Genomic DNA, 17,494 nt, shown 5'->3' with positions numbered 1-17,494 from the left:
CGTCATTTTCGTTCAGAACCCTCAACTTCCATTTTGGGTATGGAGGCCATTTTGTGTGTTGCCCTTTACATAGGCCTTAATCCAGCCAGATTCGATTCCACAAGGACACGTACACCTTAATCGACTTTCCTAAGACCTGTGCAAGTTGGAACCATTGCCCCAGGCAGAACTCGTTAGGTCAGTTCCCCTCCCAGTGGCCGAACAAGATAGCATCAAGGCTCAACAAGCCATAAAACCATTTCAGCGCACACACCTGCCGTATCTTGCTCACATCTGTCTCTGCTCTTTTTTGCTTCACTTGCTTTATGGTGGGGAGGTGCCCGTTTTATTGGGGGTCCACCGATATCTGATGAAATGTTGGGCCTTGCCGGGTGATTTGTTGTAGGCAGCACGAAGTGAAATATGGACATGTCATCATGACTCTGCTTTTTCTTTGTACTAGAAATATGTCAATGATTTACTGTAAAACCAAGAATGTTTGCCTGAAGCTTAAAATTCTGTATAAGAAGAGAAGCCTGATTTCGTAAATTCGAGCAGTCTCCTGAGAATATACTTCCCGTGTGTTGTACTTCTAGGACACTTGTTACCTTGGTTGCAGCCAATAAAATCGATCCTTGACTTCACCTAGAAGACTCTGAGTTTCTGTGGTCTGAATCAGGAAGGACTCGAGGTCTCTGGGTGTACCCTGACACCGCTGGGTTGCCGGTTCTGTGCCGGTTCTTAAAAACCCAGTACCTCAGTTCTGAGTTCCCAGACATTGTTGTGATGATTACTTTTTTGACCAAATATCTTGCACAGTGGGAATGCCTAGATGAGCTCCTCACCCTGACTGTGAAACTCAATCATTAGTGTTGGAAGTTAATGTTGAAAAGGGAGACTTGTAGCAGATTTTCTCTTTTGTACTACCAAGAGAGACAGATTGATTGTTTGTGATACTATTAAGATGAGAAGATGGTTATACCAGTTATTCTCCTTCTGAGACTACTCATCTTCAAGACATTGGTTTCATGTGTAGTCCTGCATTTGAGACAATGACATGTAGTAGGTCATGAAATCCAGTACGGGGTAGATTTGGTGGGCTGTAGGAATGAGAGCATTCAAAAGAATATCTCTCAAAGAGAGAGCCAGTTTAGTAGAAGCAGTTATTAGACCCTAGTAAGCCATCGGTATCACAAGATTTCGGAAAAAAACACCTAATCCACATTGTTTTTAAATGCATCATCACTGGTGTCCTTCTCCCATACTAGTAGGTAAATACCACTCAGCTGGACCTAAGCTTGTGAAGGCGTTTGTTACAAGGGTCAACGGGACGATTGCGGAGATCCATATTTTTTTTGTAGCCAGGGATCTACTCAGCCCTGACAAAGGCCACTAACCCAACCAGGTACTGCAGAAACATGCTGGCAACAGACAGCGGATGTATGAAACATTAATTTGAACAACATCTCAGTATTTCCTTTTAAGACATATCCAAGATACTCATGAATAAAAGATATCTTTAGAGTTAACCTAGAGGTATTTTAATTTTATTATACCTGGATCCCAGCAATAATCCAGTTGATACTTATATTGAACTCACTCAAAAGGTTGAGTCCGTCCGAGTAGTATTTACTTACTAGGATTGGAGAAGCATACCAATAACGAAGCATACCACAACAATGTGAATATCTTTAGATACCAATGACTTACTAGGGGCCTATTAACCACGTTCAACTAAACTGTTGCATCCTGTTGAGATATTGTATAGATGGGGAGGCTGGGCAATAGGTGCTGTTGTGTAGTTCCTATACATCCTATACAGGATCTGCGCGTTTGGATAACAAACTGTGGGATCGGTGGCAGACTGATTCTGTGTACCCCCACCGGATATGTTAGCCTGTCTGTATCAGCTAACGTACAGTGCCACTAGAATCTCCTCTTATCGGGGAGAGAATAGTTCTTGGCAACCTCAGAACATGACAAGCCTGATCCTCCAGGATCGTGGAAACAATATACTACTTTTTGCTCAGTCACTCGTGCTCACTTAGTGTGTCTCAGAAATACACAGAATAAACAGGTTGGGCGTTTTCAATACGAATTCAAGTTTGTTTAAAAGTGGGCAAATTTCTTCCCAGCACACAACAAGCCATATGAGTCAAATGTTCATGTGTCCTGGCTGGTAGACGCAACATTTTGGTTGCTTTCTCCCGCAGTAGACGGCCCCTGTAGCACCTCGCAGAGTACGTCAATTGAGCACAGATGATGTTCCACGCTGTCTGCAGCTGGTGCTGGGGCAGCCTGTGCGCCGTCCAAAGCCTGGGTGTCAGTGGAGGAGCCAGTGTCCATACCAACAGGTGCAGTTACTACGTGCGGTGGTTCAAGGGATGCCACCATCAACATTGGAATATGCTGGGACACTGCAGAACATGGGCCATTATCGAGCCCAGTAACACATTCACGTCCGATGGGAGTGTCAAATAAAGATCCAACGTACATTCTTCTCCGCAAAACAGGCATTGGAGGACAGGTAAGATGCAGTCCATCTAGACAGTCGAAATGACAAGAACCAAGATGCACTTAGTTCTCTTAGGTGAGGCGTGCAGGAAAATAACAATCAGGATTCCTGCTATTAGAAACAGGATTAGCGGAAGTCCTCCAAAGATGCTTCCGAATACGAGGTGAATGAAGTTTGGTATAACTCCAAGTACCGTCTGGAAGGTGCTTATTAATCCAGAACCTATGGTCTTAAATAGGTGAACAATGCCACTCGTATCAGACATATTAAAGATACGATTTACCATTTCTGCGAAATGGTAAGGGCAGTTCGTATGACTAAGCGCCTGTATCTCTGTGAAGACCTTGCGATCTGGAGATCAAAAGTCTCTCGAGCGGAAGGAAAGGGCACAGACTTCTGTAGAAGCATGGCTTTCATTCTGCTTAGAGTATCAAACTGCATTAAAGAAACATTCAGTGAAGGCCATAACGGCGCCTCCCTGACTGTATGTGTCTGTGGAAACAATAGCTGCATACAAGTAACCCTGGAACTCACAGTTACCAGATATGCAATGCCTGGGACCATTCCACAGCAGCCTTGACTATTCAGCATCAAGTAACTCCCATTTGAAAGTAGCCCGAATGCTGGAGTAATCACTGCAGCTGGGGCACCCCTTAGATGACAGGACAGGTTTGCTACAGTACCATTACAAGCCCCGTGCAGCATTATATCCTGACATACGAGTGATCCACTAAAATCGTTTTTACAGTTTATACCGCCTAGAAACACTTCTCGATCCCCACTCCTCCGGCAACGAAATCTGTATGGTAATTCCAATGATTCCTTAATGTATTACTTACCCATTTTTTCATATCTGCCTGCCTGCTTTTGTTCAAGGCAATACTGAAACTGAAAGGTAGTGACTGGTAGAGTTATGTGGCCATGGATTAGCTATTCTGTGGTTGGTGATTCTGCCACTGTGAACGGTAATCTATCCAGTTTTTTGATACGCAGCATTGTATATTTTGCTACCCTTTGTGCCATTTCTATCCATTTATCTGTTAGATTGTATAAAGAACACAGAGACGTGCTGATGATAAAACTCCAAGGCACATAGCCTGCACGCAAAGATTGCAGCGTCCAGCTTAACAACATAATAGAACGTAATTGAGATTGCCTGTGTTGTAATATGGCCAAATCTTGTTCCAGTATGTCTATCGCAGAAGATACAATGTTGCCTAGGGAATATGTTCTGGAGGTCAATGTAGTTAACCCATTGTCTACCACTGCTAGAGATTTTTCTAGATTTATGTGGTATATTTCCTGTAATCTCTCCGTGGCCTCTTGTTGGGATATTTTCCATATTTAATTGTAGGCAGAGTAAATGCCAGCATAAATGAAACGTTTCTGACTTGGCTTCCTGGGACCTAATAAACATCCCTAAGATCTACATCTTGTGAGAGTAAGGTTAAGTGTTGTGTCACCTATGTGAGTGTTGAGGTTCTTAGCCAATCAAGGCACAACTTCCCAACACTATAGGAGGTCACTACCCCCAGATGTTCCCGCTGTACATAACATTGTACCCTTTCCCTAAATCATTTCCTCATCATTTCATATGAACGAGCCTTATAAGGACATAACTCCAAATAAGGACAGACTGCCTTGTAGGGACATAACACCTTATAAGGACTGTAGCCTTTTAGGAACTAAACGACAATGGTCGTACTGCTGCCGCCAGCTCACAGAGTTATCCCCCAATTATAAACTCCGCCTAATACACTTCAAGTTCCTCCACCCCTTTTACAGAACACCTAAAGGCTTACATTGCATGGGGTTGCGAGAAGACGAGGGCTGCTGGCGTTGTGGTTATATCCCAACCCCCTTTCTTCACATGGCATGGGATTGCCCACGTCTGTCGGCTTTTGGTCCACAGTGTTTACAATGATACATCAGATCACTGGGGCGCCTGAGACTCTCACTCCTCTGCTGGGCCTGTTGAGCTATGTAAAAGACACACTCGTTAAAGTTTGTAAACTTCATGCATTGCTTCTCCTTTTGCCAAACGTCAAGTTGCTGTGCATGGGGGAGAAAGAGGGTGCCTTCCATTAAGGAGTGGATCAGGGATCTTTCGTATGGCCACTCCCAATTGACCACCTTCTGGGAATTGATGCCTCCGAGCTCCAGGCCCAGAGACATTTGGGAGCCATTCCTCACTTGGGCTCGGGACAGACAGGGGTCGGATGAGAACACAGCTAATTATATGGGGGAGGTTGGTTAGATAGGGTAGGGAAATGTTGCATTCATTTTTATTTATGGTCCACCTGCTATGCATACTATATGGGGTGTCATCCTGGGGGCAGGTACGCACTGTCACATGTTCTATTCCTGACTGGATTTGCTATGTGGTGTTTTCCTACATATCTCTGACTCCACAAGTGGACCGGGCACATCTGTCCTGTTTTGATGGTGCAGCTCTTGATTCGATTATCTATTGATTGTATACTGGATGATTGTTTACGGAATTTTCTTTTTCTCTTGAAATGCCAATAAAAAGAAGTAAAAAGAAAAATTAAAAGGGCCAGTGAGGGCAGACTACATCGAGGAGGCTGTGTCCTGATTGGATAGACCACGGCTGTTGCCGATTGGACAGTGTTGTTTTTTTGTTTCTCTAACTCTACATTTTCCCAAGGGTTCTGGGAAATGTAGTTTTGTATATTTAAAAATACAGTTGTAAATATTTGGCTGCTGTTTTTAAAAATGGAGAAAGAAGGCACACTCCTCGCCTCCAGTCCCGACATAGAATTGCAGTAACATGTACACCAAAACTGACAACAATCAAGAGCAATACAAATATAAAAAGACAGGTGGGCAACAGAGGAGATGGCTGGAGAAGGAGGGAAAAATGCGACACCAGGGGGAGAACAACAAGGGGATGGGGAAAGAAACACCAGACGTAGAGAACAAAACAAAGTGTGGGAGGGGTAGAAACACATGAAAGAGAGAGAGAGAGACCGAGAGAGACAGAGCAGAGGGCAGGGAAAAAACCAAGGAGAGCAACACAGGGAGGAGGGTAGGTATTTGCAGGGAGAGAGAGTTGGAACAGGTGCACTTTCAAAGATCGCTTAAACTGGAAAGAAAATAGTAGTTCCCTAAAAGTTACTAGTGGCAGAATACAAGTCAGCCAAACAAAGTAATAGTAAAGAGGCTATGCTCATGGGGAGGGACAAATAAAAGAAGACTCTTAATAAGAGTGTAAAAGAAAAAACAAAGCCAATCATAAAAAATGGGTGATCTGAAAGTTCACAATAGGTCTTTTGCAACCAGACAGCTTGTGCTGTCTGGTAGGTGACACCTACAAAGGTTGTCAGGAATCAAATATTTCGATCAATCCTCAGAGTACGCCACGTTATACCACAACACCATTTGTAAAAGATTAAGAGAATGGGCTAGATGCAAGGCAAACGCCGAAGAAGAGTCTGTCATCCCTCTGCAATCTGAGCCACCTAATGAGAACTGGATCTGATTAATCCACCAATAGCAAACCAACGTCTTAGATTAACTAAACAACCTTTACACCACGATGTAGAACAGTTTCCTGCGTCTCAATCTTACCACTACAGAAGTTCTGATATTGGGCCCAAAGGCAATATCTATGCATGATATAAAACAAGAAAATAAATAGAACTGCAGGGGGGGCTAATGGGGTTGGGGGAGTGGATCAAGATGCAATCACTCTTTATGTGACAACAAGCCCTACTCTAGAATGCTGTTAAATAAATACTAATAGTATAACTGCTACTAACTGAGAAGAACTTTTTTACTCACCAGCGATACACGTGATGCTTTTTTTTCTCTCATGGTCGAGGTGGTCTATGGAATACGACTCTGCTTCTGTTTTGATACTGAATGAAACAAGAGGTGCCATATCTTCATGTCCTATTATTAAAAAATGAACTATTAATATCTGATTGGCAGACTCATCTGGTAATTATCCATTCCATATTTTTTTAAAAGCTAATGAAGACAAAATAAGAGAGACTGAGTAACAAAAATATTAGTCTGCTAACGTGGCTGCAAGGAAAGATAATCTATTAGGTGTAAAGTGCAAAAGTTGAAGATATGAGAGAATGAGAAAGAACAATACGGGTTTCGGACTGCAGCAGGAAAATATAGCTTAGTAACTTATGAATAATTATTCCTAAAAGATCATTACTGACAAACATTAATTTACCTCTTCTGTACAAAACAGTAAGCAGCATGGTTTAATCCTATATCCATCTAACTTCAATGTTCTCCTTTGTAGGTCTGGCTACACTTGGCAAGACTTTGTCACCACACAAAATACAAAAAACATCAACGAACAATATGTACTGAGTACAGAAAGGGGCTTTGCATCACCCTCAATCATCGATTGCCTCCTTCGGGCACTGGCTTGCTAGATAGTCCATCACATTTGGGTTCAGAACACAATAAGATGTGCTGAGGTGCTGCGAGGAGGTGTGAACCCTCGTACCATTGCCACATCTGTTTCCGCATAGGGAAGACTCCAACTCCCAGTTTACTACGAGCCAGGATTCAATGGCCCATAATGTATTGTATTGTATTGTAATTGCATTTATATATCGCTTACTACTTCTGACGAGGCATCAAAGCGCTTTTTCGGCTAGTAGCACGCTACTCCGGAACCCAAGAAGGATTGGTGTTGAATTAGTATAGTGAAATATGAAAGTAATTTGAGTCAGTTATTTGGATTGAGAAGGATAGCGGAGGGATAGAAGAGGGAAAAAGGGTTGCATTTATATAGAGCTTGCTACCCCTAATGAGGTGTTGAAGGGCTTTATTCGGGGAGTAGCACGCTACTCGGAACCCATAAAGGATTAGTGGTGAATTAGTATAGTGACATATGAAATTTGATAAGTGGACATGTTAGTCTGATGTTTTGATTGAAAAGGATAGTGGAGGGATAGAAGAGTGAAGGATTTAGATTTTTTTTCTTCTTTTGGACGTCATAGCAGTAGTGGGAGGCTTGGGATGAGTAAAAATGGATGTGGAGGTGGAGGGGAAGAGTCAGAGGGAAGATTTTAGAAAGGCTTGTTTTGGGGGATCAGTATAGTAAAAAGAGGTGTCAGATGGTGCAAGGAGGTGTAGAGTAGGGGAGAGTCTAGAAAGGGCTATTTTTGGGGTCATAGTGGTGGCATGGGGTTTGAGATGAATAAGAGAGTGGAGATAGAGGAAATACTGATAGAGGTCTAGGCTGAGAAATAGGGTAGTGCATTGGATATGCTGAATTAGAAGAAAGCAATATATATATAGGTCCATAAGTACATGGAACATTTATAGAAGCATAAAGGAAGTAAGTAGATGTAGATTAAAGATATTGATAGAGGTATAGGGTGGAGGAAAGTAATAAATACATAGATCCAAGTACATGGAAGGTATATATATGCATATAGGAAGTAAGTATAGGTGGATTCAAGATGCATTGATAAACTCTGGTTTTCAAGTGTTGTACTTAAAATAGTATTTATTCATTTTTTTTAAACATAGTTATTCGATATGATTATACAAAGCAATACGCCTATATAGGTCCCTATCTATAGTACAAAAAATGCTTATATACAAAAGGATATGCTGTATATTTCTGTTTGCGTATGGTGCTTATGTGGGGAAGAGCCAATTCATGAGTAGTTTTCTGAAGATAAGGTTGTTGTCTGTGGATCTTATGTTGGGGGGTAAAGAGTTCCATATTTTGGCTGCTTGATCAGAGAAGGATGTGCCACCCATTTTTTTTTCTTGTATCTTGGGATTTTGAGGCGAGATGCCACTCTATAGCGGAGGTTCGTTCCTATGATGAATGTGTTTGGTGATTTTATTCCTGATGAAGAGCGGTCCCATTCCATGTATCGCTTTGTGGGTGATACAAAGCAGCTTGAACGTGGATCTTCTGGCAACCAGTAACTAATGTAGGGCTTTAAAATAAGGGGAGATGTGGTCTCGTGGTTTGATATGCAAGGGTAGTCTGGCAGCCGAGTTCTTAATCCGTTGTAGTCTTTTCATAGTTGTTAAAGGTGATCCGTGGTAGAGGCTATTGGCGTAATCGAGTTTGGACAGAACAAGGGAGATGGTAGGTTGGTGTCAGGATACGAGCGAGCTGCGCCTACCTAACATTCTAAGAACTACATTTCCCAGAAGGCATACTCGCGATGGGGGATTTAGGCGCAGGAGTCGTACAGGAAGTTGCGCGTAATCTGTTCTGTTGGAGTTTCTCTCTCGGCTGAGAGAGAGGAAGGGTGCAGGAAGGCGTTGTTGGTGGGTCTCGTGTTCCAGAGATCCATTTTCGAATCTCGTCCATGGCAAAGAAGTCCGTAAGTACTCAGGAGAGTTTTGTATAGGAGCGGAATACAGCGGTGGTCACAAACGTGTGTTGCAGTTTCCTTTTGCAGTGGGCTCATGCACTATTTCTGTTTGACAGCGGAATACGGCGGTGGTCACAACCGCGTATTATCGTTTGTATTCAAGTTTTCCTTGTTTGCTTTCATTTAGACGGCGGAATAGGGCAGTGGTCACAACCGCGTATTACCGTGTGTGTTCAGCTCTTCTTTGTTTGCTTTCATTTATACAGCGGAATACGGCGGTGGTCACAACCCCATATTACGGTTGTATGATGGGTATTTCCTTTGTTCTTTTACGCTGGATATAACTGTGTTACGATTCGGTGGAATCTAGCTGATACGTTTTTTAACACTTACAACATTGAAAGTACATTGCCTCAGCAAATTATCTTTGGGAACTATATACAACCTATACGGAGGTGAAGGCAACCCTGTATGGTAACATTATTTCTGGTGTTCCTGGCCACCTAAGAAGAGAGGGAGTGAATACTATGAATACTCATTAGCTTTGAATCTAATTGCTAAGATGTTCACTGATAAACCCTTTCTTTCTAAGGCAGTCTTAAGTGACAGATTATTAACTGTTTTTGGGTATGTATTAACAAACGGTTGGACATATCTACCTAAAGAAGAGAGAGAGTGACTGTGCTAGAGTTAATGCTTTTGAATACTTTCATTTCAGGTAAAATGTTTACAACGCTTAGGGATGCCCAAGTACAGTATCACCAGCTGTAGTTATAGCCAGGTATACATATGCAGCTTTTTAGCGAGAAATAAATGAGAGTAGACTATATCTCTTTGTTAACCCTGTGTATTTGTTGTTTCAGGTTATATTCCCATGCTGTCCCTTCTCCCTTCCTTTCCCTCGCCTGATAGTTCGAATGCCCTGTGGATATTTATATTTCAGGGACTTGGTAATATTAGGAGGTAGACCTTTTATTCTACTGCGACTGAATCCCGCGGAGCTGGGCCTGACAGTTGGACCTTGTGTGGAATTCCCAAATGGGGGAAGATTTGTCGCAGAGTTTTTATAGTAACAAAGCTTGATCTTGCTAGTTTGTCCACTTGGGCATTTATCGACTGCTTGGAGTCCATGGTCATTCCGAGGTTTCTTACTTCCTTCTATACTTTTGGCAGTGATCCCAGTTCATCAGGCCAGGCGGCAAGCAGGTCATAATGTTTCCAATCGCCACACATGAGTATTTCTATTTTGGAAGTATTCAATTTGAGATGGTTCCACGTCATCCATTGATCCACGGCTCTGAGACAGCTCCCTCAGAGCTTCAGACACTGTTTCAGACACTGTTCCCTCTAGGGCGCGCACGCGCGCGCGCGCACCTCCCCTGATGTCAGCTCGCACCACCTCGCGTGGAGCACGCACACAGGACGTCACTAGAGAGTCGCGCCGCCGGCTGCTTTAAAGAGGCGAGCGGCGTGAATATGAGGCACTTTTCGTGGCGGTGGCGGCGGAGCGGGCGTGAGGAGTACAGGTAAGGAGGTGGGATGCTGGTGGGGCTTGTGGCGCTTGCGGCGCTAGGGCTATGTGAAAGCGCGAGGGAGGGCTTTTGTTATTAAAGCGCGGGGCAGACTGTGGCCTTTTGTTTAAGTATTGCTGTTAATCAGAGCCCCTTCACGGGCACCGATTAACAGCAAAAGGCCACAGTCTTCCCCGCGCTTTAATAACAAAAGCGTAGAGACAGTTTCTAAACACAGCATGTACGGTCTCTACACTTTTGTTAGTAAAGCGCCTGGCAGACTGTGACCTTTTGTTTAAGTATTGCTGTTAATCGGAGCCCGTGAAGGGGCTCTGATTAACAGCAATACTTAAACAAAAGACCACAGCGGCTGGGGAAACAAGCAGAACCAAAGGCAAAAGGGGCACAAAAACAAGGAAAAAAACGAGTGGCACAGAGGGCAGAAAGGCACAAAAAACGAGTAGGACAGAGGGCAGAAAGGCACAAAAAACGAGTAGGACAGAGGGCAGAAAGGCACAAAAACGAGTAGGACAGAGGGCAAAAAGGCACAAAAAACGAGTCCGACAGAGGGCAGAAAGGCACAAAAAATGAGTGGGACAGAGGGTAGAAAGGCACAAAAAACGAGTAGGACAGAGGACAGAATGGCACAAAAAACGAAGGAAAAACAAGTGGGACAGAGGGCAGAAAGGCACAAAAAACGAGTAGGAAAGAGGACAGAAAGGCACAAAAAACGAGTGGGACAGAAACGAGTGGGACAGAGGGCAGAAAGGCACAAAAAACAAGTAGGACAGAGGGCAGAAAGGCACAAAAAACAAGTAGGACAGAGGGCAGAATGGCACAAAAAAAGGAGGGAAAAACGAGTGGGACAGAGGGCAGAAAGGCACAAAAAACAAGTGGGACAGAGGGCAGAAAGGCACAAAAAACGAGTAGGACAGAGGGCAGAAAGGCACAAAAAACGAGGGAAAAACGAGTGGGATAGAGGGCAGAAAAGCACAAAACGTGTATTTATTTCATGTACAGTACTGATGTAGCCCATCAAATAGTTAAATATAAACTTGAAGTGTACTTGCCAGTGTAACCAATTCATGTCATGGCGTGATTTTCCAATTTGCAAACTGCCCTTAAGACCCTTATTGTGGACCTGTATGTGTGAAAATGCACCATCTTTTCACTTTTTAAAGTAAACGTTTTGAGTGCCATTTGGCGCCGCAGACACACGTGGTTTGGGTCCTGGCGCACTTAGCCATGGTTGCAGCGCACAGAGACCCCCCACTGCCGCACACAGAGGAAAAAAATTAGAGGGAACATTGGTTTCCGATGTCTTTGGGGCATTCCAGTTGAAGGAGTGCATGCATGTCATTTGCATTGTTATAGCACAAGAGGTGAAATTGATTGATCAGTACTGGTAAAGACTTCATGTAGATGTTAAAAAGCATGGGTCGAGATGATAGAGCCTTGAGGGACCCCAGCATTTGGGAGTACGGTTTGGATGAGAAAGGTGGGGTATGGGTGATGTTAGCTCGGTTTGTAAGGTAGGACGTGATCCAGTCTAAAGCTGTACACTCTATGCTGGCTTCGTAGAGTCTTTGTACCACAGTGTCATGGTCAACCGTGTCAAAGGCACCCGACAGCTCCAAGAGGAATACCGCAGCAACCCCATTGCGGTCAACTATGTTCTTCAGGTCATCCCAGATTGCACGGAGGGCAGATTATGTGCCTCTTCCCGGACAGAATCCCGTTTGAAAGTTTGAAAGTATGGCATTGTCTTCAATGAATTGTGGCATCTGGGCGAACGCTGCTCTTTCTATCAGTTTACACAGGAAAGGTCCATTTGTAATGGGTCTTTAGTTGTCAGGGTTCAAGTTTGTTTTCTTCAGTAAAGGATGTATGTATGACTTTTTGAGTTCTTCTGGAAATATTCTGGTAGTTAAGGAATCCTTGAGGATTCTTCTTACTGGATTGTCAGCAGAGGTTGTTAGAAGAATTGTCTTGAAAGTTTGCGGTGGAAATGGGTCAGAAGGGCTACCGGCAGGCCTTCTTGCTTTGACCAGGTCTAAAAATTCATCATGCGAAATGTGTTAGAAGGAACGGAGAGGCTGAGTTAGAGTAATCTTGGATTGTTGTTTTGTAAAAGGGTTAGTACTGGTGCTTTGTCTCGGTTTTAGGTACGTGTCAATGTCTGCTTTGTCCATGTAATGATTTGCCAGTTTGTCTGTGAAATCTTGAGTCACGAGATGAGTACCTACTAGGCAATTTGGTTTACGAAATTCATTGAGTATTTTATACAATTCTTTATTTGCACATTTAGCATTTTGAATTCTGTCTGAATAGTACCTTTTCTTTGCTTTTTTGATAGCCGACTTGTTAATTTTCTGGTGAATTTTGTCTTGTTTGTTTTTTGCTTTAAGCCAGGCATGTTGCTGCTTTCTAATTTGTAGTTTTATGTCTTTTGTCTGTTTTTCTCCAAGGTGCTTGTTTTCTTTTGTTCTATTGTGTGGTTTTGAGTGGTATCAGGATATTAAAAGCTTCCTGTAGCCACTCATATAGTTTAACAGAATTTATTGTTTCCAGGTCTGTACTGGATGTGAATTGTGTTTCTTAGTGTTCCAAATTGGATTTGTTTCACGATCGATAGGTGGATACACGCAAGGTGGTTTTAGGTGAGTCGCTTAGTGTTGTTTTATGTTGGAAAGCAAGCAAATGGTGGTCTGAACATGTGACTGGAGTTATAGTTTTAAAGGTAACTAGTTCGGTATTAGCAAAAATTACATCTAGGATATGTCCAGCGCTGTGTGTGGGTTTGTGGACAATCTAATGCAGGTTCAGTGCGTCTAGGCCATTGATTATTGTTTTTGGATGGTTCATATTGGGTTTGTCAAACCAAATGTTGAGGTCACCTAGAACGCATAGGTTGAGGTGTGTTGTTATCAGGTTTGAAACCATATCTAGAAGTGCGTCTGGGAATGTATCCTTGCTAGGTGGAGGTCTGTAAAGGAGCAGGAAGTTACAGGAGGAAAACTGTGTAGATTGCATCTTGTGAGAAGAGCCTCACAATTCTTTATGGCGATGTCGTCAACTTTAGTGACATGTAATGGTTGCTTGAACACAACAGCAAGACCACCTCTTTTTTTGCCTTTACGATTTTGGGTGATCGTTTGATAGCCTGGAGGAATGGCTTCATGCAGGTCTGGAACCACATCATCTCCCAACCACATTTCAGTTATGAATAGTATATCTGGTTTTGCATTGGTGAGAAGGTTGAAGATGTGATGTTTATTTTTAGAGAGTGATCAAGCATTTATTAGTAGACAGATTAGAGAATGTGCTTTGCTGACAGTGAGACTTAGTTTTGTAGAAGAGTGATCAATATTGTGTGGGTTAGTAGCAGGTGTGTTTTTATTGCTGGTATTATCTGTATTAAGATAGCAGTTCTGTAATGTGTTGCTCGTCCAGCAGGCTAAGAAGGCATTTTGATGGGTCTGCATGCGTAGGTGGTGGAGACGGTGTTTGAGAGCAAGTTGGTGTGATGTGTTGTTTTTGTGGTGTAACCTTGTTGTGCAGTAGACACGGAGAAGCAAAGTTGTGATGTGTGGCACGTTGCTTATATTGTTTGTGTATGTTTAGGGCGGAAGGTGTAGGAGTCAGTGGTGGTGGTGAAGCATGTGAGTCATATGTAGTAAGCTTCTAAATTGTCCAATGGAGGAGAGGCGGTTGGAAGAGAGTTGCTGTATGTGTGTTAGGTGTGGTGAAAGAAAGAAATCTTGGCATTGTGGTTTGTTCCCTTGTGTGGTTTGAAATGTGGGTGTGTGATTGTATTTTGAGACTCTAAGTATTAGGAGGTGTTGTGCTTGAGAGCTTTTGTATCACTGATGTGTGTGATATGTTGTGTTTTTGAGGAGTAGTGAAAAGAGTTGCTGATGTGTTTGTTTCATCAGATGGATTTGTTTGTATACTATTGTTTGCAAGTGGAATTTGTAAGGTAGAGGTGGTTGTGATGTGTTTGTGAGTAGAGTGTATGTTGTGTGTAGGAGGGGATGAAGTAGATTTAAGACGGTTTGTTTTCGACCTGTTTGCTGCAAGAGTTAAAATGTGTGGTACAGTGGTATGTAAGTGTTGTGTTGTGTTATTGTGTAGAAAGAATGGGAGGCTGTTGGTTGGACAAATGATGGAAGGCCGAGTATGGGTTTGTTAATGATAAAAGGGGGTCTGTCAGGAGTAATTAGAGTGCGGAGTTTGAGTCTGGTTGGGTTGCAGTTAAGTATGGTATGGATTTTGGTTGTGTTAGTAATGAGTGCATTGGTTAGTGGTATAGGATAGAGTTGTTTACTGTTTGTAGGTGATGGTGGAAATGTGTGGTAGCTGGGATAGAAGGGTATATAGATGTGGTTTGTGTAGTTTTGCAGGTTGTGCTGGTAAAATTGGTTTGTGCATAGTATTGGTTTGTAGTAAGTGTGTGGTATACATTTGGTGTGAGTGTGTTACTCTGTGGATGGTGTAGGGTGCATATTACTGAAAGGGAACATGGGCAGCATTTCTGGCCTTAGTCCCGACCAGTCTCGAACAGGCTCAAACAGGCACCTGCCCTTGTCCTCTCCGCCCGGGCTGAGACGCCCTAACCCTTGGTGACCTCGGCAACCAATGGGAATCCTAGCCCTAACCCTATCCAATCACAACACGAGCCCTAAAATCGAGAACCAATACGAGACCAGGACTTCACAGCCAATCTTAGCCCTAGTTCAGGCACTCAATCCGGTCCAAAAACCCTAATCTCTACATTCAATAGAGGCCCTGCCCTAGCTGTAGCCCCAACCCTAGTCTCAGCAAACAATGACAGAGGAAACCCTAGTCCCTATTTCCAATGAAAAGCCTAACCCTAGTATTAGTCCCACACCTACTCCACCAACCAATCACACCAGAAGCCCTAATCGCTACTTCCAATAAAAGGCCTAACCCTAGCCCTAGTCCCAATGCTGGTCTCAACAACCAATCACACCGAAAGCCCTAGTCCCTACTTCCAATAAAAAGCCTAAACCTAGTTTTAGTCCCAACCCTACATTGATTGAATCGCACACCCACAAACCAATCAGAACTCTCAAATAACCAACCAATGAGAACACTAACCCTAATCCAATAGAAACACTAGATAGAACCACCAATCATTGCACACATGTAAAAACCAATAGTAGACTATATAAGGTCCCAGCGACCTCGGACAAGGTTTGCTGGCCTGGGAGTTAAAAGCTCTTCCTCTATTCAGAATCTCCTAGGAGACAGACAGTCTCAATCCACACTTTGAACTTCTGCAGGTAAGGGCCTAATAAACCGTCCTCTAACAATACTGTATGTATAAAACTTTACTCACTCTCCTAACCAAAAAACGAAAGTGTACAATCCCTTTAAAATTCAGCTTAAACAGCTCACAGCAGATTACTGCTGTCTCAGAGCACCCTCTGATGCAGAATATCCCTGTTGCTGGGGGAGGGGAGGGAGCTGTTAAATAAATACTAATAGTATAACTACTACTAACTGAGAAGAACTCTTTTACTCACCAGCGGTAGACGCGATTCTTTTTTTTCGTTCAGGGTCGAGGTGGTCTATGGAATACGACTCTGCTTCTGTTTTGATACCGAATGAAACAAGAGGTGCCATATCTTCATGTCCTATTATAAAAAATTAACTATTTATATGTTTGACAGACTCATCTGGTAATTTACCCATTCCATATTTTTGTTTTAAGTTAATCAAGGCAAACTAAGAGAGAATGAGTAACAAAAATATTAGTCTTCGAAGATGACTGAAAGGAAAGAGAATCCATTAGGTGAAAGTGCAAAAGTTGAAGATTTGAGAGAATGAGATTAAGAACAATATGGGTTTCTGACTACAGCAGAAAAAGACATGCAAAAGAGAGATAAGTAAACAAAAAAATGGTAAGCATAATTCAGATAGCTTATTAACTGTTATGAACAACTATTCCTGAAAGATCATTACTGACAAACATTAATTTACCTCTTCTGGACAAACAATAAGCAGCAAAGTTTAATCCTCTATCCATTGAACTTGAATGTTCTCCTTTGTAGGTCTGGCTACATTGGGCAAGACCTTATGTCACCACACAACATACAAAAAACATCCACGGAAAATATACACTGCGTACAGAAAGGGGCTGTGCATTGCCCTCAATCGTCAACTGGCTTGTTTAGGTAAGCCTTCCTCGGGCACTGGCTTGCTGGATATTCAATCACATTTGGGTTCAGAACACAATACGACGCTCTGACGTGCTGCAGGGGGGTGTGTGTGCCCTCGTACCATTGCCACACCTGTTGCCACAGGAGGGAAACTCCAACTGCCAGTTTACGGCAAGCAAGGAGGAACAATCTTCGGGAGCCAGGAAAGGGGCAGGGCTGCCCTGCTACGAGTACTCAAAGCGCTTCCGGTCTCCCTGTTGCACAGGCCGTGCCCAGGCCAGGGCGGGACCGTCATCAGCCGAAGAGGCTGGGCCCTCCCTCTTTCATCTGCTGCTTCTTCAGCCGTATCTTCTTTCTTCGGCTGCATTGGGATGGATAAAGTGGAGTTGAGGGGAGTAATGTCAGATGCTCAAGCAGAATGGACAACCCTCATGACGTAGTGGGCGCTGAGGTTTGGATCGGGGCTGGACGGGTTTGCGATTCTGATGCAGTATTCTTGACGTATAGTAAGCAGTAAATGCCTGAGTATAATATGTACCTGAGGTGTAATAACACAGATGATTACAAATTTGAATAACATTTGTTTACAAAAAAAATAAAATTGGGATGGATAAAGTGGAGATGGTTGTTTAAGATTAAAGTAATTGGTGAGTAAAGCATTTTTCCTTCTTGAGGCTGTTTTTTTTCTTCATTTTCCTAATTACCAAGAGGGGACACGATGGGAAAACGGAAAGCCCAAGTAGACAAACCAGCCAATCAAGGTCTTATCCTGGGAGGAAGCACATTGGAATATTTTCTGGCGTGTGCCGTTAGTGATATTTCTAAGGAGATCCTATAGGCAGAAAGCCATTTATCTACGGATGATGGTATTGCTTCTGGATGCCTTTCAACCTCCCCGATTAGGCAACCTGCTAGTCCAGCGCCTGTAGTTCCAACTAGTCTGTCTGGATCATCAGTGGACGTGATTAC

The 17,494-nt window shown here is 43.1% G+C and overlaps 1 protein-coding gene across 4 annotated transcripts in view; it reads right to left on the bottom strand.

Moving 5' to 3' along the window:
- The window catches only part of LOC144823538 (uncharacterized), a 428,207-nt gene that overhangs the window by 159,230 nt on the left and 251,483 nt on the right, over window positions 1-17,494 (bottom strand). For 3 of the 4 annotated variants that reach the window (XM_078682136.1, XM_078682139.1, XM_078682137.1), the window contains 2 exons: window positions 15,890-16,000; window positions 6,299-6,409 (listed from right to left, as the gene is read on the bottom strand). In XM_078682136.1, coding sequence (XP_078538262.1) covers window positions 6,299-6,409; window positions 15,890-16,000 — 222 coding nt within the window. The remainder of the gene's footprint in view (window positions 1-6,298; window positions 6,410-15,889; window positions 16,001-17,494) is intronic. The other variant, XM_078682138.1, reaches the window with a different exon arrangement.

The sequence above is a fragment of the Lissotriton helveticus genome, chromosome 3_1 (genome assembly GCF_964261635.1).
Source record: "Lissotriton helveticus chromosome 3_1, aLisHel1.1, whole genome shotgun sequence".
Lineage (NCBI taxonomy): Eukaryota > Metazoa > Chordata > Amphibia > Caudata > Salamandridae > Lissotriton > Lissotriton helveticus.
This window is presented reverse-complemented; position numbering and strand designations above follow the sequence as displayed.